Raw genomic sequence first — 23,271 nt, 5'->3', positions numbered from 1 at the left:
GTTGACTCTTTTTTTCTTTTTTTCATAAATATAAAAGACTCTCTTTTTAGTATTTACTGAAAAATTAATGTTTAAATTAAGAAACACTTTCATCAATATGAGTTTTTTTTCAAATTTTAAACTCGTATATAATAAGTTTGATATTCGTCCTACGTGATTATTAATAAAAATAGATATGTAGCAACCATTTATTTTGCAGACTACTTCAATGCGATCTTCATGTACTTAAATCATACTCCCTTTAAAAGCACGAGTTTGAAAAATCTTTTTTAGACAAATATACCCCTTTATAGTTTGAACTACCTTATCTATAATCAAATTCTAATTTTCAATGGTCAATATTACCCTTCACTATTTTAAATATTTTATTTATATCTTAATCTATCCTAATCATAATCATATCTTATCCTAATCTTATGTGAACCATGTTTAGCTTAACAATTTAAAAAAACTAATATTAATAAAATATATAAAACATAAAAATGATATTAGTTTGTTAAGATAAATAAATTACAAGTAGATAACATATTATAATACATGAAGTATTGCAAAAAACCATAAAAAGTTTTAAAATTGCAGAAAAGACCCTGAAAAGTTTAAAATTATAAAACTCATCCAAATGTCTCAAAACTTAAAATAAAAAATATAAAATTAAAAAATTAACATCAGTTTGCAAAAAATTTAAATTTTATAGTTAACACCTCAATGTCTCAAAAATTATAGAAACACCCTCAAAAGTTTAAATTACAGACAAGCACATTAAAATTCTAAAATTTTAAAACTTACAAACAACACATATGAATTCAAGAGATTACCATGATACACCTAAAATTTTTTAACATTTAAATTTAAAATTTTTAATTAACACCCTCAATATCTCAAAAATTATATAAACACCTTTAAAAGTTCAAATTATAAAAAGCCACCCTAAAATTCTAAAATTTATAAATAAAATAAGATAAATTCAAGATATTACCCTTAGACACCTAAAAAATTAAAATTTACCAAAATTAACCTCAAAATTTTTAAAAAATTCCTTCAAAATTTAAAAAACGTAAAAAAAACTCTAAATTTTTAAAAAATTTAACTAGCACACATCAAATTCGTCGATTGGTAGACCGCTAAAATTTAATATTTTTCAAAATTAATCTATAGTTTTAATAATTAAAAAAAACACCCTCAAAATTTTAGAATATATATATATATATATATATATATTAAAATTTCTAATTTAGGGATTTACTATCCATTTTCAGCATCTAAGAATAGTCTAAGTTGATACTGGTAAACAAAAACAATAAGAATTGATTAAAAACATCCGGTTAATGGATAAAATTTTTAAAAATATTATAGATTAAAAATTATCGGCACTATATAAATTAAAGTAATTTCATATAATTTTAGTAATAAGTTGGGGTAGCCAAAATACATTCGTAACATTAATTGATAGATGTTTAAATCCATAGAAATGATAAAACACTATAATATTATACCTTAGCATTAATTGATTTTAATTTAGAAACTTTAATCTTTGACGTTAATAATATTTATAGGGTAAAAGAATACAAGGAATTACATATGGAGAAACTATTAGAATATTTAGAGATAACTTTAAAAGAATTGAGTTATTTCCATTGCAAATGGGAAAGTGATGGAAATAAATCTAAAATTCAGAAAACGTCAATGAATCACTTGAATTGGCATTAACATAAGACATATCTATTAATGAAGCACTGAATGAGTTACATTAAAAAATAATTTAATAACTTTATCCTAATCAAAGAAAAAATCTCCATGGAAGACATAAGAAAAATTAGTAAGTATTCATAAATTCCATACTGTGTTCTTCAAATTAAATATTAATATTATAATCTAAGAGAAATTGGTAATGAATAATGCAGGTATTTAGTTTAGATCTTTATGGAAAATGACAGGGATAGAGCAAAGGTAATATTATTGAAATAACAGAAATTCTTATTGGATGCACATCAGAAGAATTCATTTTAGAGGAAAATAAAGAGATAGCTTCTAATTTATTTAAGTAATAAATTAGGAACACAAAGAATTTTATATATATGAAATTAATATTTATTCTCATTGAAATAGAAAAAAAATCAAAGTCTATATTTTGAGCAGTTTGTGTTGAACATCATAAGTACATTTGACTTCTTTGTAAATTAAGTTAAATGAGATGATAAAAAATTAACGAGCCTAGGAAAGATAATAGCATAAAAATACAAAATTAGCCTGATGTCACAATTGATGCAGATGATGAAGACAATACTCTAGAATTGTCCGAGAAATGATAAATGATAAACTTGAAGAAAGATTGATCTTAACTCAATTAAAAATAAAATAGAAGAAATAAAAATAATATTTTATGAATATTTTATAGAATAGTTTAATTATTTTGAGTGAAATTAGGAATCTTTAGAAGGGAGTTTCATGAATTTTTTTCAGTACTTTTATATTCTTATGTGGATGTTTTTATCATATAAAAGTATACTAGAGTTAATATTAATCTTTAATTTATATTTTTTTATGAAGTCTATCAATGATTAGAAATAAACTTCATATTCTCTTTTGCATCGTTTTAACATACTTTAAATCAATCATTTTGCCATATTGGTTTTAAATATCCACCTTCCTTGTATAGCACAATTTTAATATTTTTCATTTTGCAATGCTATACTTTCTCAAATAAAGCTTAGTTTCATATCGGTCAAAAATAATATGAAAATTCAAATTATTTTTAAATTATATTTGTTTTTTGTCAATTCAAATATCAACATGAAAATTTAAATTGGGTGTATCCCATTTAAACAAACATAAAAAAATAATCGGGATGTAAGAGTTTGAAGAAAAAACGAGCACAAACTGCCAAAAATACTCATGGTATTAAATCACGTGCATTGCACGTGTGTAAAAACTAGTAACACATATACAATGACAAAACTCCACATAGGTCGAGTAAAAAATAGTGCTCATTAATCGATAATAAAATTACCATGAGAGACACCTTAGATCTAAGGGATTAGACATGCCTAAACAATTAGGAAATGGAAATGGAAAATATATAGTTAGGATAAACTGTTATGGATTTGCTCATGCTTTGAATTATAGCTGCGAATCTCTCAACAAATTTTGACGCATGCATGCATAAAGAAAAAAATTCTTTAACTTTGTTTCTTTCTAGGAGGGTCGAATATGAGAGCTTAGAGTACAACTCATAGACAACTTACCGAGTTAGCTAGGCCCTTGGTTATCAAAGCAGCTTCTATCAAATGATAGTTGACCTATTTGCTTACATGAGTTAAAAATGCGACTTATTATATTACCGTAGAAGGAAGCGCCGGGGGGGAAATCTGTAATAAATGCACTGATTCAAAAATCAGTTTTATTTATTTTTGCCAATATTGCGAGGTAACTCAGGGTCGGGTCAGTTTGGTTCGGGTCGGGTCCATAATCGGGTCCAATTGACAGCTCTTCATTAGGTCTCATTTCCCCCAGACCAAAATAACCCAGAGCTTCGAACAACAGCCAGAGATCGAAGCAAGCAGTAAGTTCTCACCCCAATTTATTCCGATTTCGTTAGGGTTTCTCGATTTCACCAAGATTTTGATCGAAGTTTTATATTATTTCTGTCCACGATGCGCGTTTGCATAGCGAAAACTGTCAATTTAGCGTTTTTATTAGCGCGGAGACTGAAATCAAACCCTAATCACAGTTCCTTTAATTGTATGTACCCTTGTTGTCTTTGTCGCTTAACTGTTGCCCTAAGCCCAAAGAATGGATTTTTTAACATAATTATATATATTTATGCTTGCTGCCGCTACTAGTAATCTAATCCTTTTCTGTGAACTGTGGATGTCAAAAATGCTTGAATGATTTTGGATTGCCGCATTATCTATGAAAAAATTACTAGATACATTTGCTATCTTACATTACGAAAAATGTTATGAGATGATTTTTTTTTGAAATTATTGCTAATTATATTTCATTGTTTGGCCAGTCTGTTGCCAATTAGGGGTGTGCAACGGTCGGTTCGATTCGGTTTTTATCAAAATTTGAACAACCGAACCGAACCGCCTATAATTCAAAACCGAACCGAACTGTTGCAAGTCGGTTCGGTGCGGTTCGGTTCGGTTTGTTTTGTTCTAACTTCATCAAACTTCTTATCAAACAATAAACTGTGTTAAAGAAAAAAAAAGATAACAAAGTAGGAGATTATGAAACATTAAACACTGATATAATGATATTGTTTTTAACCCATAATGATTCAGAAAATGAGTTTAGGGTTTGAGTCTTTGACTCTTTGGGGACGGGTCAGGTAGGGTTTGAGATCAGAACGAGTAATATTGCACTATATTCAGTCGATTCGGGTTAAAAAGTTTTCAAACCGACCCGAACCACCCTACTCATAAAACCGATTTTTCCAGGTCGGTTCGGTCGGTTTTTTCGGTTTGGACCGAACCATACTCGGCCCTATTGCCAATTGCTCTTATCCTGTCTTCTTTGTCAGAATATCTGTTTTGTAGTAATTTTCTCCCATAGTTACATGTATCACTTATTTTCGTCTACCATAGGAAAGAACTTGCTTTTATACACCAGTTAGAAGAAGTGGTAATATTATAGTTAATGTGGTAAAGAGGACTACATGTAGATCTATAATAACTTGGTTGGAAACAATTAAAAAGGATTTAATAATAGTTAACTTAATGCATGGCCATAATAGAACTGAATGGAAGAATAAGATTCATGTAGGCAACGCTGAAATTCTGAGACTACCCTTGCACAATCTCGCGCTAAAAGGTTTGAATCAGTAACATAGGAATCACCTTCATCTTTTTCCTATAGATGTGTAGCTCGTTGCCTATTGCGTTCATGCTGTCTTCTGTGACATATAACTTCTTTTGCAGCAATTTCCTCTGGTAGTCACTGACTGTGTATCACTTATTTTCCTCTTGTAGTAAAGAACAAAAAAGATCATTTGGCCATAACGTTTTCAATTGAACTCGCATTGTGCAAGATTCTATACATATTCGATGGATAGGCAAGCTCATGAATATGCAGCAGCAATGGCTTTTGCTCAGCAGCAACAAGCTGGTCTTCAACAACAGCAGCACTTTGGTTTCCACCCCCAACCCCAGTTCCCTCAGCAGGTCCAAGGCCCACCCTTCATGCCCCCTCACCCCTCAATGCAGCAATTTCCCTTCCCCTCCTCCTTTCATGCATCCATTTGATTCTCCCCCTCCGCCAGCCATGCCCCCATCCGATCCCGAACTACATAAAATAATTGATAAGTTGGCGGAGTATGCTGCCAAGAATGGCCCTGAATTCGAAGCTATGATCCGTGAGAAGCAGAAAGATAATCCCGACTACAGCTTCCTCTTTGGGGGAGAAGGACATAATTATTATCGTTACAAGCTCTGGTTATTCACCAGACCACCTGGTCCAGCCGTCAACCCTTCGTTTCCTCCAGCTTCCATGTTGGCCTCGCCTCCATTGCACCAGCCACATTTGCATCAACCACCACCACATTTGCAACCTTTCTTGGGCCAAGGACGAGCTGATTATGATTCTTCAACTATGGGGTTTAAGGGCTTGTCAGGGCCGCTTCCATCTGATGTTGCTGTTGAGCTTAATGGCGTGCTCAGTAATCTTACAGGCACTAAAGAGTCGATCAAAGGCGCCAAGATGTGGTTTATGCAGAGGTCACCTTTTGCACCGGCTCTTGCTGAAGCACTTCGGGAAAGGATATTTGCTTTGGACGATCCTGAGAGACAGCTCCATATTATTTTCCTGGCTAATGACATTCTTTTTGACAGGTATTACTTCCATGTTATATTTACTTCTCACAAGAGGAACTTTTACCTTTCCTACTTTAGTAATTACTTTCCTATCCAAGTATTATTAGATGTGTAATTGTTCATTTTATTTTCTTAACCTTGACTAGCTTCTTGACCAAGCACGTGGAAATTAATTTATTAAAGTCCTGCTCTCTTTTTTCTCACTATCATGTTGCTATTGCTCCATTTTTTATGCGAGTAAATTATACAATATTCTTTCTGTTGATTTTTCTCATCCTGCCATGCCTAGTATATAGACATTCTTATTGATGATGAGAGGTGGCTTTAATCTAAAATTGTGATAACTTTAGTTGTAATTTTATCATTTTATTTCTGTGTCTTTGGAAAGGGACTGAGGTCAATGGAAGAATTTTGAGGACTGCTAGCCAATAGTGGTGGTAGACCAAAGCCTTGACCCATTCATTTAAACAATTGTAGACTTGTAGTCAATCATCTCCGGGATCAATCATTCATTAATGTGGTATGTGATTGAGGATGTTGTTTTCATGAGAACTCTTTATGGGTATTCTACGCCTATAAAACGTAGTGATGCTAAGAGGAAATTTTATAAAATGACTATGTAATGCAATTGCGACCTATGGGTATAGCTATCATTTCTAGATGACAGAAATAAGATCTGGGGCTTAATTGGTAAATGTATGAGGAGAAATAATATCTGTACTATCCCGACTCATAATATTGGATAATATTGGAGAAACAAGAGAAAGAAAGAAAGGACAAAAGAGAAAAAGAGATATAGAGCAAGACCTCAATCTTCAGACACACATTTGAATGCCCTCTCTGATTTCACTTAACTTGAACCTTTTATATGATTATACATGATAATTAACTCTTAAAGTTCTATAACTAAATTTGTTATTGCTCACTCAATAAGTCTGCAGTAGTATCTGAATCAGACTATTGGGATCCAGTAACTGATTATGGTCACCGGTTAACTAACTAATAGATACTTAGGAAAATACAATTAAATAATTTACAAAGAGGTATACAAAATCACCTCAGTTACACCACTATATGACCTTCATGCTGTAGTGATGAAAATATGGAGCAGTCAACACGTTATCTGAAAGGAAAAAAGAGTGCAACCAATCTGCGACTCTCAAGGTTGATAGGCATCAACAAGATAAATAATATTGTAAGAAATGAGCTTTTAGTTCTTAGTTCTCATACGAAATTTGAGGTAGCCCTAATTGAGCACAAGGGAGGATAAGTTGATAAGGATGGAAATGAAGAGTGATAAAACTATACTTCAATGAGCAGCTAGTTTGAGATGAGTGACTAGGGTGAGGCATGGACTAGATAGAATATGGATAATCCGATAATGATCACTAACATTGATTAGGATACCGCTCTTATGAAATCTGAATGTCAAAAAAGCTTTTTGTAGTCGAACACAATATGTGCAGAACAGTTTGTTCATAAGCTTCTTTTCTCTTATTAAAAAATTTTCCTAGTTCCTTTCATACTTTTACTCATTCATGTTTATTTTTATTTTTTTCTTATGGAAATTGTGGATACCTTGTTAACTCATCTCTTTATTTTCCCCCTTTTCCCTTTTCTATTGCCAGCTTGCAACGCCGGGTAAATCCACAAGATCTTGATAATGAGGCTCTTGCATTCAGACCTGTATTGGGATCCATGCTTTCAAGAATCTACAACAATCCACATAACAAGGAAGCAAACCAATCTCGGCTTGAGAAAATTCTCCACTTCTGGGCTTCAAAGGAAGTGTATGATCAGGCTACCATAGATAGCCTTGAGAGTGAAATGACTGGTAGACTTCCTTTGCATCCAGCAGCACAAACAGCCATGTCAGCTGCCTCAGACCCCATGATGTTCGCAGGTCGGTTGGTCACTCACGCACCCACCCACGCACTCACACCCTCCTCAGCCATCTCAGTCACCCACTTACTCAACTCTCAACTCAACTCACTCTTGGTTTGTTTAAAATAGTTGTCTAAATGTCTTTCACTCACTTCGCTTATATAGTTTGTTTACAATAGTTGTCCAAGTTTCTTTCACTCACTTAGTTCTCATATATAGTTTGTTTGCAATAGTTGTCTAAATTTTTTCTTAACTATTGATGGATTTTGTACATTTTTCTCCATTCATAAAGCTTCATGCCTTAAAAGCTGATTCATTGAGCATGTAAGAATGCATTATGACCCCTATCAACTTTTTTTATTATATAAAATGCCACTTGTTGCAGTTGTTTGGTCACGGTTATGAATTTCAGATTTACAAACAAAGTGAGTCATTATTTGCTCGGATTCTTGGTTTCCATAAATACGCACAACTCAGATATTTCGGATGGAATTCCAGCTCAACCTAATTTCACATATTAAGTGTCCTGAAACTTCCTCACATGAACAAATTCTCTTTTTATTCCTTATTTTTATGTATTCTGATTCCATGATTCAGGTTAACAATTGAGGTTCTTAGTGTTTATATTGTGCTTCTTATTCTGCAGTTCTTATCATTTCCCAATATGTCATGGGTTCAAATCCCATCCTCAAATGGTTCATCAAAATTCGTGATTCTTGACATTCTTGCGTTACCTTGAAACTACAGGTCAACAACCACCTTTGCAGTGGCAGCAACCCGAGAAGCAAAACTCTGCATCAAGCTCCGCAATTCAACAGGATACTCAGAAATCACTTCCCCCAGCTTCCCACTTTACTTCTACCATACCTCCATCTGGCATATACCCACCAGTTGCTCCCTCAATTACCCAACCCCCAAAAGTTTTAGAAAACCGCAAATTGGAAGTGGAGTTCCATACTCCCCCATGAGCCCCCTCGACATCCCCACCATCATCCCACCATCCACCACCCCTCCCTCTGAAATCCTTGACCGTGTCTCTAAATTCTTTAAAGAAATTGGGGAGGTGAACCCATCAGAGGGCCCAATGAAGTCTACAAAGTCCAATCAAGAAGATGAGTATGAGGATGATGTTTATGAGCGTGAAAAGGCGGTGAGAAAGGGCGGAGCTTGTATTCCTCCACCAGTGAATCTGCAGGTCGATCCTGAGACTGGAATGTACGCAGATGGCAGTGTTGATCGAAAGGGTGGGTCGGGTCGGTTGGGGCTTGGAGCGAGTGCGAACCCGAATGAGGAGAGTCAGTATGGTGATGTTTATACGTCGTATAGGAAGCAGAGGAGCACAAGTTATCATTCTTCAATGAGTGCACGAGCCTCAGCAAAGTGATGAGGGGGGAATTTTGCGCATTTTAGACTTGTAACATGTGATTCTACTTTTGTTAAGCCTAAATTTCCTGCTTTCTGATGAAGGACTGATAGTTTTTATCTGATATTAATGTCCTGTTGAGAATTGCATACCTCATACTTTTTTGAAAGTCCCCACAAGAGAGGAAGGTTAGATGTACTTGAACATGTTCTTCCTCTTCCTGCAATATATATATATATATATATATGAGAAATATGGGTATGCTTGGTACCAAACACAAATTTTGTGCTTGGTAGTGAGGTGGCACAATCCGTTCCACTCATTCAAATGAGGGATCATATTCACATGGGTTGAGGAGTGCATAGGGAAATGTAACCATTTGAATGAGTAGAGGAGATTATGTCACCTCACTACCAAGTATAACTTTTTGTGTTTGGTACCAAACATGCCCATTTCTCTCTCTCTCTATATATATATATATATTATATATATATATATAATATATATATATATATATATATATATAATATATATATAGATGAGAGAGAGAGAAGAGAGAGAGAGAGAGAGAGAGAGGGGGGGGTATGCTTTGGTACCAAGTATAAATTTTGTGCTTTGTAGTGATGTGTCACATCCTCATCCACTCACTATCCATGTGAATTTATTCCCACATTTGAAAATGAGTGGAGGGGGATTTGACACCTCACTATCAAGCACAATTTTTTGTGCTTGGTACCAAGCATACCCATATTTCTCATATATATATATATATATATATATATATATATATATATATATATATAATATATATAGAGGAATTTTCGGATGCGAAAATTTTTCGCACACTAACGTGCGAAAAGATTTTTATATTAATAAATGTGTGGCTAGGAAGTTTGGTGGACATCAACTTAAGTTGATAGGAGCTCTTTACTATATATATATATAAATATAATATATATTAAATTTAAATTAATATATTTATGAGAAAAATAAGAAAATTGCTACTTCTGTGTTTTGTGGTGACGATGGGGCATGGTTTTAAGTTTTCAGTGCGCAGGCCTGTTGAGAATATCTACAGAGTGAAGTATTCCTCTACTTTATAGCCAAATATTTTGATAAATTTGGTAGAATTGCAGCAAGGTAATAGGCGAAAATCTGCTTATTATGTAAATCCCTTGAGATTAATAAAAAAAACTGTGATGCTTGAGGACAAGTTTTATGAATTAGCAAGAAAGATGAACTGGGGAAAAAGCTCGTGTAGAGTTAAGGAAAAAAAACATAGAGCAGAAATAAGAAAAAGGAGCCAATCGCAACAATTTGACTTTCATTTCTACTGTCTTTACCACAAGAAAGATTTCTCTGGATACAAGAAAAATTACAACTCAAATCAAATCCAAAATTCTCGTGAACCTTTTTTTAAAAACAATGGAAAACCATTTTTTAGCTCGCTTTTACAACAGAATGCATTCAATTTCACATTCATCCAGATAAACCACAAATCTTTACAAGCTGGACTATTGCTTGAAAAAATAGCGAAGCTTAGCAGATTGCCTGCGCCATTCATGGATTGGAACCTGTAATGTAGAAACAATATGCGAAAATAAACATTTCATACGCGATGTATAATAACCTGAAAGAGAGAATTTGAATCATTACTGCAGGAAAACCACCATAATCACCGGGTTCTGTAATGTCCTTTATGACACCACTATTTGTTGCAACTCGTACCTGCACCAGTTTAAAGAATGATAATCTAAAATTTTATTTTATTTTAATTTTACAGTTCAGGTTCTACAAACAAGATACTTGAAACATCGGGTTTAGGCCAAAGAATGAAAATTTGCTTGGTAAATTGTCAACCCAATTTCAATCCTCTCAGAAAACTGTATATTTATGTCACAAACAATAATTTGGTCAATTTCTCCATTAGCTAACAATTTGATTGAAACTTGATCTGATGGGAGTCTGATGACCTATAAAATGTTACCAGAGAGTGTAATAAAATGAATTTAAAAAAATTAAAGCTGCCGCAATAAAAAAAACACCATGACGGTTTCGTGACTTATGGGATAATAAGGAAGTATACATATTGCTGTAAGTAACAGGTCAGTATAAAGAAACCATAAATTTCATGTGTTGGCTCGTGTGGAAAATAGAAGTTAGATTTGTTACATTTGTGCATGACTACTATATGAATTTGTGTCTTCGTAACCTTTCATGCGCAAACATGAATGATTATTTGGATGAAGTATCCAGATCACAAAAATACTTATTTCTGAAACTTATCAGCATTCCTAAGAAAGTACCATTTTGTTTATACTTTGGAAGTCAAGAGTTCTGTTTTCACATTTTTTTCATAGCTGCTTCTTCCCAGAATATCATCTCAATTTATAAAGGTTTGTAGTAATGTCATCAGCTAATCATTGATACTTGATTGACCTTCATTAGCACCTTTTTAATGTCCATACTCCCCTACATTTTATTTTAAAAAGACAGGACCTGGTTGATTGCACAAACAATAGAATGTCATACATTCCTATTCTTCTTCAAGACACAGTATAAAAAGGGAAAACATTGGTTGGTTGACAGAAAGATAATACCTTTGAAGCAACTGAAACATGATCTTTAACACCTGATTTGCCTCCCATGACCACATAATCTCCCATTCTATAAAGAACTTAGATATTAAACTCGATAGACTCTTTAAAAAATTCATCAGGTCTTGAACTTCCTAGCTTATTAACTCTATATACTTGAATATTTCAAAAAAACAAAAGGGAGGAGGTGGAGGGGGGGGGGGGACGTTACAGAACCAGCAATCCCAACTTGCCCACAGAGCATGCAACACTTTCCAATAACAACATTGTGACCAATCTGCAAAAAAGGAAAAAAAAGAGGTCACATCTAACAAAATATATTACATAAATGATAACTGAAAGATATATTTATCTTTAGATTACAAACTTCCAAGAGGTGGAATCTCTCGATAGAGGAAGGAAACAATGGAGAATTCCATCCATCTTCGCATCTTAAGGTCTAACAATATGATAAGATTCTAATTAATTTCATAGTATCAGATATTTTGGTGCACACAGGCACATCAAACCCACCTGAACTAGGTTATCTATTTTGGTATGATCCCCTATAGTAGTATCTCTCCAGCTGCGTAAAAAATAACATTTAGAAAGTTGGTAGTCAGCATAATATGCAAAGCAAACAGAAAATGATGAATATTCTTTACAAACCCATAAAACTTCAATATTCAATCATTTTAGGGAAGAATTGCATAACATAATAAGATAAGATACCACTCTACCTATATTTCATTGGAGCCATCAAATAGATATCCAATTTACCTGCCTCTATCAATGCAAGTATTAGCACCAACTTCCACATGATCTCCAATTCTCACACACAGCTCCTGTCAGGCAAAAAAAGAGAGAGGCATATTTACTAATCCAGAATTATATAACCTTTTGAGATTAGTGTAATTCATATTGTAAGGTCCTAAAAATAGTTAATATTGATTAAGGTACAGAGGCAGATTTGGAAAGTTGGAGATATGGCTTAGGAAAATGAATGGTGATTCATCTTTAAGGCACAAATACGTAAACTAAAGAGCCAAATTGAGAAGTTCTTCAAATTTTAATAAGACAGTGCAACTCTTAAGTATCCTATGAAACAACGATACAAACAGTTCATGACTCATGACACAAAGTTCACACAAGAATAAACTATGACATGGCTAGGCAATGAAAATACTTTTAACTAGACATTATTTTGACTATCATAAATAACGGTTATTAGGCTGCTTGGACTTTATAGTTCACTAGAACATGATATTTACAGGTGTTAAACGTTTTCTTGTATGTCTGTATAAATTTATATCGCCAATAGGTATTGGGTAATCATCATCTTCATTATCGAATGAGTTATTTTTCTCATATGCAATTAAGCATCAAATATGATTTCATATAAGTACTTCTCTACTGTCACTTCACTGAAATTGTTGTCTTTAATATGAAAACATGAAAACTAAATTATATCTCATGTGCCATGTGCACCTAAGAATCAACTGAAACGTCTTCCTTAGTGCTGCTTTGGGTTTGTGAAGGGAGATACTTTGCCAGCATAAGCTCTCACATGTTTTCCCTAAGATATTTCTTATGAGTGAGGAATATAACGAACTTGTGGTTTCTTCAGTACATGCCCCTTGTCATCAACATAAAATCCAAACCCTGTGGAGAAACAAAAAACAGCCATTTGCCCATTTCGTTAAAATATGCACTAAGCAGCAAATAGTCAAGATTTCTCTTGGTAAATGATAACATATTAAGATAAGAAGGATAAAAAGATAATAACAGACATTATCTGTAAACTTTTATAACAGAAGCAAGATATAAGTTGAAGACTAAAACACGATGAACCAGTGTCAAAACTCATCGCAATGATAATAAAGTGACCCAGAGTTATTTGTGACTCGGATGAAATTATAGCACTAGTAGAATATGTCTTACCATCTTGGCCAATGCGAACGCCATGATGGAATATGCAATACATGCCCACGGAACAATTACTTAGGGCAGCATTATACCTAGAGGAAACGTCAGTAACAAATTGTATGTGGAATTAATTGGATAGCAGATTCATAACTAAGCAGATGTAATGTTTTATTGAAGTTATTAGAATGCGTTAAAATGATTAAGAAATGCGCACATTTCAGTCAAATAAGAAAGCATACCCTACTTTTGTAGAATTCCCAACAAAGACAGAAGGGCCTACTATGGTTCCAGATCCAATATGAACATCGACACCAAGCACAGAGTTTGGATGTACAACTGCACCAATTTCTATAACTGCAGTTGGATCAATGGATGCAGTCCTATGAAAAAGACCACCACCATTATCCCATTTCTCAAAATCCGACGGATTCATGAACGATCTGTCCCCTGGTCCGGTAACATGAAAAGATAAAAAGCAGAATCAGAAGTAATACAAGATACGAAGCCAAATCCACTTTGTCAGTACCTTTTTTAATCTCATATGGAAATGCAGGGGGAAAACCTATACTAGCAACTGTGGAGCTCAAACTAACTTCCCCTTACAAATTAAAGGAAAATTTATATAAAACTACAGAGAACTTTCACTCCTTTCAAAACAAAAGATAAACTCTACTTATTTCAAATTACCACCATGAAACCTAAAGTTTGTGATAGTTCCCTTTTTTAAAAAAAATTGAAAGCAACAGGTGTTTGCGCGATTAGTCTACTTGTTTATCCCGAAGCAGAAATGAATTCTCGAGGATAATTCCTGATAGTGTGCTATACCACGCAAAGTTTCAGATGTTTTTCTCGGAAAAATAACGAAAGTTGATGGCAGTTTCTGAAAATTTAGCCAAAATTAGGATACCATACGATCATCACAGCCCATGAATAGAGCTCACATTATATATATTCAGAGTTAAAACAGTAATTTTTACCACCCGAAAAAAAATTACAAAAAAAAACTTACTTTGATCCGAGAAATGCCGGAGAATAACTCGAGATAGATCAAACCGGCCCAATTTGTTTCGTTGCATCTTTGAGATAAAAAGAAACCCATTTGCAGCTCTTCTCATAGCCATTGCCATAACTGCCACTACTAAAATAGTAAAGAGTAAAAAAGAAGCCAGCTTTTTTCTTGATATTCAATCAAATTTAATGAAGGAGACTGTATAAGAGAGAGCTTACCTTGACTGATCGTGGATTAGAATGAGAAATTGAGATGGGGATTTGTTTAGGGTTTTTTTAGTCGGAAGACTGCGCTCGAAAAGCCCTGGGGCATTTTTTCTGAGACCGAGGAGAGGGACAATGGCGCTATTTTGGACCGTTTTCTTATTGGGCCTCTTTGGCGATTTCTAATAATGGGCCTGGGCCATTTTGAAAGCCCCCTTAACTCGGACGGTTAACGAAGCCCACTTCCCTAACCAACACCCCCTAACTTTCAAAAAATTTCAGAACCCCCCCTCCCTTCAGTTTAAGGAAATAAGAGCTATCATAAAAATTCCCTTCACTTTTAGGGGGTGTTTGTTTCAAAAAAAATTTGACATTTGGGTGGTATTTCAATTTCTAGGATCAAAAAGTAGGGTTTTTTGGGTTTTAGAATTCCATAAAACTTGTTTGTTTCAAAACAAATTTTAGAATATCAAATCCCCAAATAATAAAAAAGCATTGTATTTAAGGATTTGTGAAATCCTCTTTTTTGGGTGGAATGTGGGGTGTATTTCAAAAGTGTTAGACAAATTAAGGATTTCAAATTCTAAAAAGTTTGAAACAAACAAAAATATTACAAATTATAGTATTCCAAATCCTAAAATATTGTTGAAACAAACAAAGTTTTAGGAATCCCAACTCATAACAAATTACCTATGGATTTCAAATCACATGGTGAAATCCATATCCTAAAATTATAGGGTTTGAAACAAACACCCCCTTAGAGCATTTTTCAGAAACTCTCCTAGAACTACGAGCTCCTGGTCTTCACTGAAAAAAAATATATATATTCATGTACGATAAATTTACCCGTCCATGTGAAAATTATAATTAACACTATGCATAGGGGTCTTCTGATCAAATGGAGAGTTATCCAATAATCGTCTTAAGCAATATGAAGTTTTCTGATATTTGGCTTAGTTTAGAGTTAGTTAAATTGAGAAGAGGTCTTTCTGAAGTCTAAAACGTTGAATATTATTATAATGTTTTTCCAAAAAATTTCAGCGCTAATATTTCCTTAGAATAAGTGTTATGTGTTCTTAAAACACCATGCTTTTTATATCTGATACATAATATAATTAAGGAAGATAACGTGGAATTAACCCTAATGAGAAAGCAGACAACCCCCGATATAATTTTGCATAATTTCGGTTGGGAACAATTTTTCACTTAAGCCCCATTTAATTTTTCAGAAACTCTCCTAGAACTACGAGCTCCTGGTCTTCACTGAAAAATATATATATATTCATGTACGATAATTTTACCCGTCCATGTGAAAATTATAATTAACACTATGCATAGGGGTCTTCTGATCAAATGGAGAGTTATCCAATAATCGTCTTAAGCAATATGAAGTTTTCTGATATTTGGCTTAGTTTAGAGTTAGTTAAATTGAGAAGAGGTCTTTCTGAAGTCTAAAACGTTGAATATTATTATAATGTTTTTCCAAAAAATTTCAGCGCTAATATTTCCTTAGAATAAGTGTTATGTGTTCTTAAAACACCATGCTTTTTATATCTGATACATAATATAATTAAGGAAGATAACGTGGAATTAACCCTAATGAGAAAGCAGACAACCCCCGATATAATTTTGCATAATTTCGGTTGGGAACAATTTTTCACTTAAGCCCCATTTAATTTTTCTATTATTAAAATCGATCTTTTTTTTTATTTATCAAAACCGACCCGATTTCTTGATTAGCAGCTTAATCACCTTCCTATTTAATCGGGGTTGGCAGCCCCGACTATTTAGGAGGGTGTTAAACCCTAATTAAAAGCCTTAAACCCTAAAAATTAATGTCCTAAATAGTCGGGGTTGACAACCCCGACTAATTAGGAAGGTGATTAAGCTGCTAATCACGGAATCGGGTTGGTTTTGGTAAATTAAAAAAAAAGGGTTGATTTCAATAATAAAAAATTAGAATGGGGCTGAAGTGAAAAATTGTTCTTTCGGTTGGCTAACCATTCTCCTGGACTTATATGATAAAATTGTCACACTTCAGGGTGTTATCTTTAATTTTCTTCTCCAGCTCTTCAGCATTGAAAAAGTCTGATCCCACTTCGACCAAACCTCAACTACACATACGCACGCATCCATTGAAACACCTCCATCTCCCAATCTCACCAAATCCAACGGAGTTCGCTTTGGATTGCGGAATTTAAGCATCCAAGCCCCCCATCAATTCGATTAATTTCAATAGAACGAAACATCTGAGAGAAAAAACAGAAAGATTCAATCTTTCTCTCTCTCAACCCTTTGATGGCGGGGCTGGAGTCCTCGAGCGCAGGGATCGACGTCGACCCTCCAAATATTGAAGACTATCTCACATCCGATGCCCTCCATCAACCTCATAAGAAGCTTCAATTGTATAATTTCATCTCAGTTTCCCTTTTGCTTTCCATCTGGGTTGTGATCTTCATCTCAGCTTGAATCATTTCCGTTTTCCTTAGTTGGGTACTCGCAAAAGTCTCATCTTGTTTATGTTAGATTATTCCTAATTGAAATTTATGCCATTTGCAAGGGAGTTTTGAAAAGCTGGGATTTTTTTAAGGACACTTTCTTTGTAAGTTTACAGTCCTGTTTCTTATACTGGGTACTGATGATAATCTTACTTTGTTTATTAGGAAGGATTTACTCGATATTTCTCCTACACTAACTGAGGCTGCAGGAGCAATTGTTGATGTGAGTACAATACCATTTCTCTCTATTATATTTTTGATTATCCCTAGCTGTAATTGTGAGAGTATAAAATTATAACCTTCAACTCTCGCCGCTGCTCAGAAGTTTTGGTGTTGTGGAAGGGACCTTTCACATGGTATCAAAGTTGCTCAAGATCGAATCCCACCCGTCACATATTTAATGTTTATTAAGAGAAATATTCCGCCGTGTGAGACCAGGCCAGTTTTGGTGTGGGGAAGGGCCTTTAACAGTAGTGACAGGAAATAAAGAGAGAAGAAAAGAGATGAAACTTTGATGCATTTTATGAGATTCAATTAGTCTTTTCGCCTTGTTTTTATGCTTATTAGGCGTGATGTGCTTTATTGAATCCTTATGCGAGGTAATTTTATCACAAAATCGGAGGTTGATAGTGTAACCAAAGGGTTATTGGATGATAGAAATAGGTTTTTGGATTATTTTCATGAAAGTAGGATACTTTAATGGTTCATAAATATTGTGAAATGTCACAGAGAACAAGGAGGAGAAGATAACTTTTGAATTTGACTCCTGGTCACAATTCACATGCTTCAGTACAATATGGTCTATCTTAATTTTCCCTTATGTGTTCACGTGCACTTTGCGTTGATTTCACATAGGACTCATTTACACGATGTTTCAAGTCAAATCCTCCCGAACCCTGGAATTGGAATGTCTACCTATTTCCCTTGTGGTGCTTGGGAGTGGTTGTTCGATATGGGATCCTTTTTCCCTTGAGGTGAGCCCTTTTCTTTAATTTATTTATTGTTTTAAGTTTTTATTTTAATATTGATATTTGTCCACAATATAAGCATTTCGACTTATGACACCGTAGATGCTTCTTTTCGCTACCACTTTATTCACCATATTCGTTCATGCTACTTGTTTTTGTTGATCATCGCCTTTCTAATAAGAAATGGTGGTTACACTCAACCTGCTCACCTTTTGGTCAAAGATAAAGGTGGAGAAACCTACAAACTTCTAGCATCTTTTCTCCATCACAAAAGACTATCCAACTCTTGGTTGGAAAGCCAAGTTAGTTGTCAATAACACTTTAGCCGAAAGCATAAATATTTGTTTTTGGCTTAATAATATATATCAAGCTAGCATAATTGTTAATATTTCCGTAACTTTTTTATCAAGTAAAAAAGATCTTCACTTTACAACTTTGCTCTAACCAAAATAAACGGGGGCAAATAAATGTATTTACAATGATGAGGTTAGAGCCCAAAACCTCTTGCAGGTAGTTCTGAGATACCATGTAAGGACTATTTCACCTAAAATATTCTGTTAAATTTTGGACTAGCAAGGTACATGAAGTTAACGTAATGCCTAAGTTTAGCAATTGATTTTTCCACTTAATTACCTATTTTAGAGTAAAACTGCTAAAACCTCTATAGGTTTGATGCGTCATTGGGCAAGGATTTTTCTCGCAACAATCATCTTCTGGCCTTCAATTATCAATATAGTTTTCACTATTCTAAGGAGGCTTGTTAGAGAAATTTTGATGCATTCCTTCATCATTAATAATACCTGTTGCACGAACACTTTATGCAGATTTCTTTTGATTCTTATCCAACTCATTTGTTTTCCATATATATTATGTAGAGTTATGACTCTGGCAGCTGGATGGATTGTGTTCTTTTCAGCCTTTCTTCCTGTTCATTATCTAATGAAAGGGCAGAACAAATGGAAAAATAATATAGAGGTAGGCGTCATGTCTTTTTTTTTGCAGATTCTCCTATTCCGAGCCTCTAATATAGAGGCAGCTTTGGTAGTTTTGTTTCAAGTTTTATGTCAACCTTCTTTCAAATTTTGTGCTAGCATTTACATGTGAACTGTTTAGTTAGAGAAATCTATTATCTATATGTGTAAGACAAAATTTAAAATCCCTTGTCAAATATTTCTTTTGAACATTGTTTGAGTGTTTTGTAAATTTCCTGGAATAACTAGTAATTAGACATCTCAGGGTAATCATTCATGTAGTCATATAAATTTGTAATGAGTTAGTCATAAGTCATAACAAGTAAAGACATTTCAAGAGGACGTCATGACTTATGAGATTGATTGAATTTTGGTTGAAACACGACTTAAATTCTCATACGCAAGTTTGTATGAAGCACGACTTAACTTATTACCAGATTAATTAAACATTTATCTCTTGCCATTTGCCCTTGGGTGACACAAGCCTATAATCTTTTACATGCTGAAAATATAAATATTGGTTAACCATGTAAGGGACACACCTTACACATAATATCATTTTCTTACTTATGTCACATAATCCTAGTATGAATGATTTTTAAATCATACTAATGTTGCTTGTTGATCAGAGAAAATTGGTGGAGATGATATGTAGTGTTTTTGTTGCTTCTTGGACTGGTGTTGTCAGGTATCACGGACCTCGTCCTAGCATGCGCCCTCAACAGGTATATTTACCATAAAACCATCAATATAAATCCTTCAAATATCATACTTTTCAATTTAGCAGGTCTTCATCATTTTGAGTAGGTATTTGTGGCGAATCATACTTCGATGATTGATTTCATCATTTTAGAGCAGATGGCTGCATTTGCTGTAATCATGCAGAAGCATCCTGGATGGGTTGGTAAGAACAGTTGGTTCCCCTTCTGGGTGCTACACGAATATATTTCACTGAGTTTGTAGTTCATATTTTGATGTGATAATTTGTCAGTTAATATTTAATTGTTTAGTACAGGTTTCCTTCAGACGACAATTTTGGAAAGCATAGGTTCTATTTGGTTCAATCGTACCGAGGCCAAGGATCGCGAAGTTGTAGCAAGAAAGTAAGGGCCATGTTCATGATGTAAATATAATGTGTATCTGTACATAGGTAACTCATATTCTTGGTATATGCCTTAAACTTTCAGGTTAAGAGAACATACTGAAGGGGACAACAATCCTTTACTAATATTTCCGGAAGGAACTTGTGTGAACAATGACTACACTGTTATGTTCAAAAAGGTTTGTGATGCAATTAAATTAGATTTTTCATTGAAAGGAATTTTATCAACCCGAAAGCTTACTCTTTGCTTCATTTTCGAATCTCTCATGGATAAATCAGCGGAGTACTGTACGCAAAGAAAATATATAAATTTATTGCCTCATTTAGAGTATTTGGTTCATAGAAAGTTGTCTTCTGTTCAGCTGTTTCGAATTGAATTGTGTTTTTTTCCTTGAATTCGTTTTTGACTTTATGAGTAGACTTTTTCTGGAAATCAAGGCACCGTTATTTCTGTAGACTAACTAAGAATGTGCAAATATTGCAAAAACCTTGACTTCAGGGATATTTGTAATATACTTGTTTTCTAGACAAAGAATCAGCCTATACGTCTTATAGCAACCAAGGTGTTCCTAAGGTTTCCTTCATGTAACTAAGCTGTGAACCATTTCCATTATTAGTCATATTGTGGTTGTTTTCTTCTTTTGCTGTTTTTTTCCCTGACAGTATTGCAATTTAAGTTTATTATAGTAATTCTGGCTATAAATGACTTTCTTTCAAACTTGTGTTATGTTTTCAGGGCGCATTTGAACTGGGATGTGCTGTTTGTCCTGTAGCCATCAAGTACAATAAAATTTTCGTGGACGCCTTCTGGAACAGCAAGAAGTAAGAACCTAAGCGCCAAGCTATCATCATTACGTATGCTTTTGTTATATTATTTTTTGGAGAAATGTTATTACTTTACAATGTTATTAATGGAAATGTCTGCAAAGGTTAATTTTTTTCTGGTAAGAAGTTAACTACCATAATCCTGCTGCTCCCGCTTTACAAAGTACCCAAACCTTAAACCATGGAGGAAGCATGTAATTTCACATGATGCTTGCAGCTCAAAGTCAAATTGATTCATGATATAAACACATAAGAAGGGAAAACTCATGTAAAGTGCGCAATGCAGTACAAATGCAGAAAAGCTTTAATACCAATACTAGGAAAATATGCTGTTATTTTCTATTAGAGTATACAGTTTTATAATTTCACAGATACCTGTTGCACTTGCTTTTCTATCCACCATAATGATCTTCCTTAAAAAAAAATTTGTATTTCTCATCTCATCAAAATTTTTTTTCATTTTATTTATAAGGCAATCTTTTACGATGCATCTGATGCGCCTTATGACATCATGGGCTGTGGTATGTGATGTTTGGTATCTTGAACCACAGTATCTGAAACCGGGAGAGACTTCTATTGAATTCGCTGAAAGGTACAATATTTTTAGAGTTCAACTGATTTCAAGAACATTTTCAAGGAGATCGTATTCAAAATTTCTTGTATATATATTTTTCATATCATGCAGGGTCAGGGATATGATTTCGGTCCGAGCTGGTCTCAGAAAGGTCCCGTGGGATGGATATTTGAAGTACTTCCGCCCAAGTCCTAAGCTTACAGAGCGCAAGTACGTAAACTGAACTTTTGATGTATTATCATTATAGTGAGATATATTCCTCTTTGATACAATGTTTGTTGGTTACTGCACATTGTCGGTATCCAAGTTCATGAGTTAACAAGGGATTTAATTTTTAACTCAAAAAATGGTTCTTTGACGCTATTACACTGTCATCACTGTAATGGTTACTCTCGCTAAGGAAGAAAGAGTTTCAAGCTGGTAATTTTGCTTCCAATTTGAAGTCACGAGGGTGTTTTAGTCCTTTTGAAAATAGGAGGGCATGCAAGTAACTACAAATAATATAAGGAGAAATGTGATAATAATAATAATAAACCTTGAGAATATATTCGTGAATGCTTGAGCTTTATTGTGGTTATCTTGAATTATTCCTTTTTTTTGTCACAATCCCAGGCAGCAAATATTTGCGGAATCAGTCCTACGGCGGCTGGAAGAAAAGTGAAGTAATTTCAGTGAACTGTAACCTTGAAGAGAACTGTTAGTTCTTTTATGAATTTGCCCTCTCACTTTGTTCTCTCTCTTTTCTGCCACTTTTTATTATAATATAAACAGGAAAATATGATTGTGCAAAATGATCAGAGTGATGTATGCTCTTAACAAATTTCTCTCTCTCAACCAAAGTGATTCTATCGATGTAGAATGCTATTTTTTTCTTCAGATTTGTTATTTCCTTTATAATTTTATCCACCTTGGCATTTTTTTACTTTTTTTTTTTGCCCCCGCTATATCATTCACTTAGTGTGATTGGGTTCTTGAATCTTGATGCATGCGTTAATTGTGATATAATGTATATATAAATGAACTTCTTAATGGTTCGGATTGGTTTTGTTCATGAGGTTATTATTACTCTTTGAGAAATTAGCCCACTCGATTGCCTGTTCTTTACATTTTGTTACGTTATGAAAGATACAAAGGTAAAGACACAGATTTTAAGGGGGAAAATATATGTAAATATGGAAGCCAAAGTTATATGCATATATATCTAAACTGAAATTTATACTAACATATAAAGAAAATAGTGAGGATGAAAGAAAAAAAATTTAATGGAGGATTTCAAGTTCAAACAATATATGCAAATTAATGCACGATCTCAATAAATAATATGCAATGATATTTTTAAAAATACAAATATGCAGAAGCAACATATTTTCATATTGCGTGTATTTGCGCGCCTCAAATTTCTAGTACCAGGTATATATACTGCTTTCTAAGAAATTAACAAAAATTTCTTTTTCCTTATTCTGTTTTCTAGCTTGATGAAGGAGAAAGCATAAGTAGTACATGTAACTTCCTTAAGAAGAAAATTATTGGATTTTTCTTTTATTTTTTCCCCGCAATTTTTC

General features: G+C 33.8%; 3 protein-coding genes across 6 annotated transcripts; 2 read left to right on the top strand and 1 right to left on the bottom strand.

Annotated features, from left to right (window-relative positions):
• Positions 3,486 to 9,255, top strand: LOC109844999 (calcium homeostasis endoplasmic reticulum protein). Its single transcript, XM_020414181.1, is given in 6 exon segments — positions 3,486 to 3,559; positions 4,971 to 5,215; positions 5,217 to 5,828; positions 7,439 to 7,713; positions 8,442 to 8,600; positions 8,603 to 9,255. Coding segments are annotated over 5 exon segments (1,692 nt in total). The 5' UTR covers positions 3,486 to 3,559; positions 4,971 to 5,045; the 3' UTR covers positions 9,079 to 9,255.
• Positions 10,356 to 14,907, bottom strand: LOC109844330 (probable UDP-3-O-acylglucosamine N-acyltransferase 2, mitochondrial). 4 transcript variants are annotated; one of them, XM_020413317.1, is made up of 11 exons: positions 14,787 to 14,907; positions 14,569 to 14,694; positions 13,799 to 14,006; positions 13,575 to 13,651; positions 13,246 to 13,295; positions 12,414 to 12,478; positions 12,168 to 12,219; positions 11,861 to 11,931; positions 11,658 to 11,724; positions 10,714 to 10,785; positions 10,356 to 10,631 (listed from the first exon to the last, which is right to left on the bottom strand). In XM_020413317.1, the coding sequence occupies exons 2-11, from the start codon at positions 14,684 to 14,686 to the stop codon at positions 10,572 to 10,574; spliced, it is 840 nt and encodes a 279-aa protein (XP_020268906.1). In that variant the 5' UTR covers positions 14,687 to 14,694; positions 14,787 to 14,907; the 3' UTR covers positions 10,356 to 10,571. The 4 variants fall into 4 exon arrangements, with proteins under 4 accessions (XP_020268906.1, XP_020268907.1, XP_020268908.1 ...); XM_020413318.1 differs by having other exon boundaries at positions 10,728 to 10,785; positions 14,569 to 14,697; positions 14,787 to 14,903; XM_020413319.1 differs by having other exon boundaries at positions 10,737 to 10,785; positions 14,569 to 14,697; positions 14,787 to 14,903.
• LOC109844329 (glycerol-3-phosphate acyltransferase 3-like) lies at positions 16,885 to 22,585 on the top strand. Its single transcript, XM_020413315.1, has 12 exons — positions 16,885 to 17,176; positions 17,435 to 17,492; positions 18,125 to 18,243; positions 19,113 to 19,212; positions 19,838 to 19,933; positions 20,016 to 20,112; positions 20,224 to 20,311; positions 20,396 to 20,489; positions 21,047 to 21,132; positions 21,608 to 21,727; positions 21,821 to 21,919; positions 22,322 to 22,585. The coding sequence occupies exons 1-12, from the start codon at positions 17,070 to 17,072 to the stop codon at positions 22,368 to 22,370; spliced, it is 1,113 nt and encodes a 370-aa protein (XP_020268904.1). The 5' UTR covers positions 16,885 to 17,069; the 3' UTR covers positions 22,371 to 22,585.

Source organism: Asparagus officinalis, chromosome 6, assembly GCF_001876935.1.
Source record: "Asparagus officinalis chromosome 6, Aspof.V1, whole genome shotgun sequence".
NCBI lineage: Eukaryota > Viridiplantae > Streptophyta > Magnoliopsida > Asparagales > Asparagaceae > Asparagus > Asparagus officinalis.
The sequence above is the reverse complement of the archived record's forward strand: the minus strand, read 5'-3'. Positions and strand labels throughout refer to the sequence as shown.

Excerpts from the sequence above, each read along its gene's own strand:
- LOC109844329 (XM_020413315.1), top strand. The coding sequence starts at position 17,070 with ATGGCGGGGCTGGAGTCCTCGAGCGCAGGGATCGACGTCGACCCTCCA. Across the intron at positions 21,133-21,607 it reads GCCTTCTGGAACAGCAAGAA|GCAATCTTTTACGATGCATC; the intron begins GTAAGAACCTAA and ends TTTATTTATAAG. Across the intron at positions 21,920-22,321 it reads CCTAAGCTTACAGAGCGCAA|GCAGCAAATATTTGCGGAAT; the intron begins GTACGTAAACTG and ends TCACAATCCCAG.
- LOC109844330 (XM_020413317.1), bottom strand. The coding sequence starts at position 14,686 with ATGGCAATGGCTATGAGAAGAGCTGCAAATGGGTTTCTTTTTATCTCA. Across the intron at positions 12,220-12,413 it reads ACTTGCATTGATAGAGGCAG|CTGGAGAGATACTACTATAG; the intron begins GTAAATTGGATA and ends TTTTTTACGCAG. Across the intron at positions 10,786-11,657 it reads ATGTTTCAGTTGCTTCAAAG|GTACGAGTTGCAACAAATAG; the intron begins GTATTATCTTTC and ends AAACTGGTGCAG.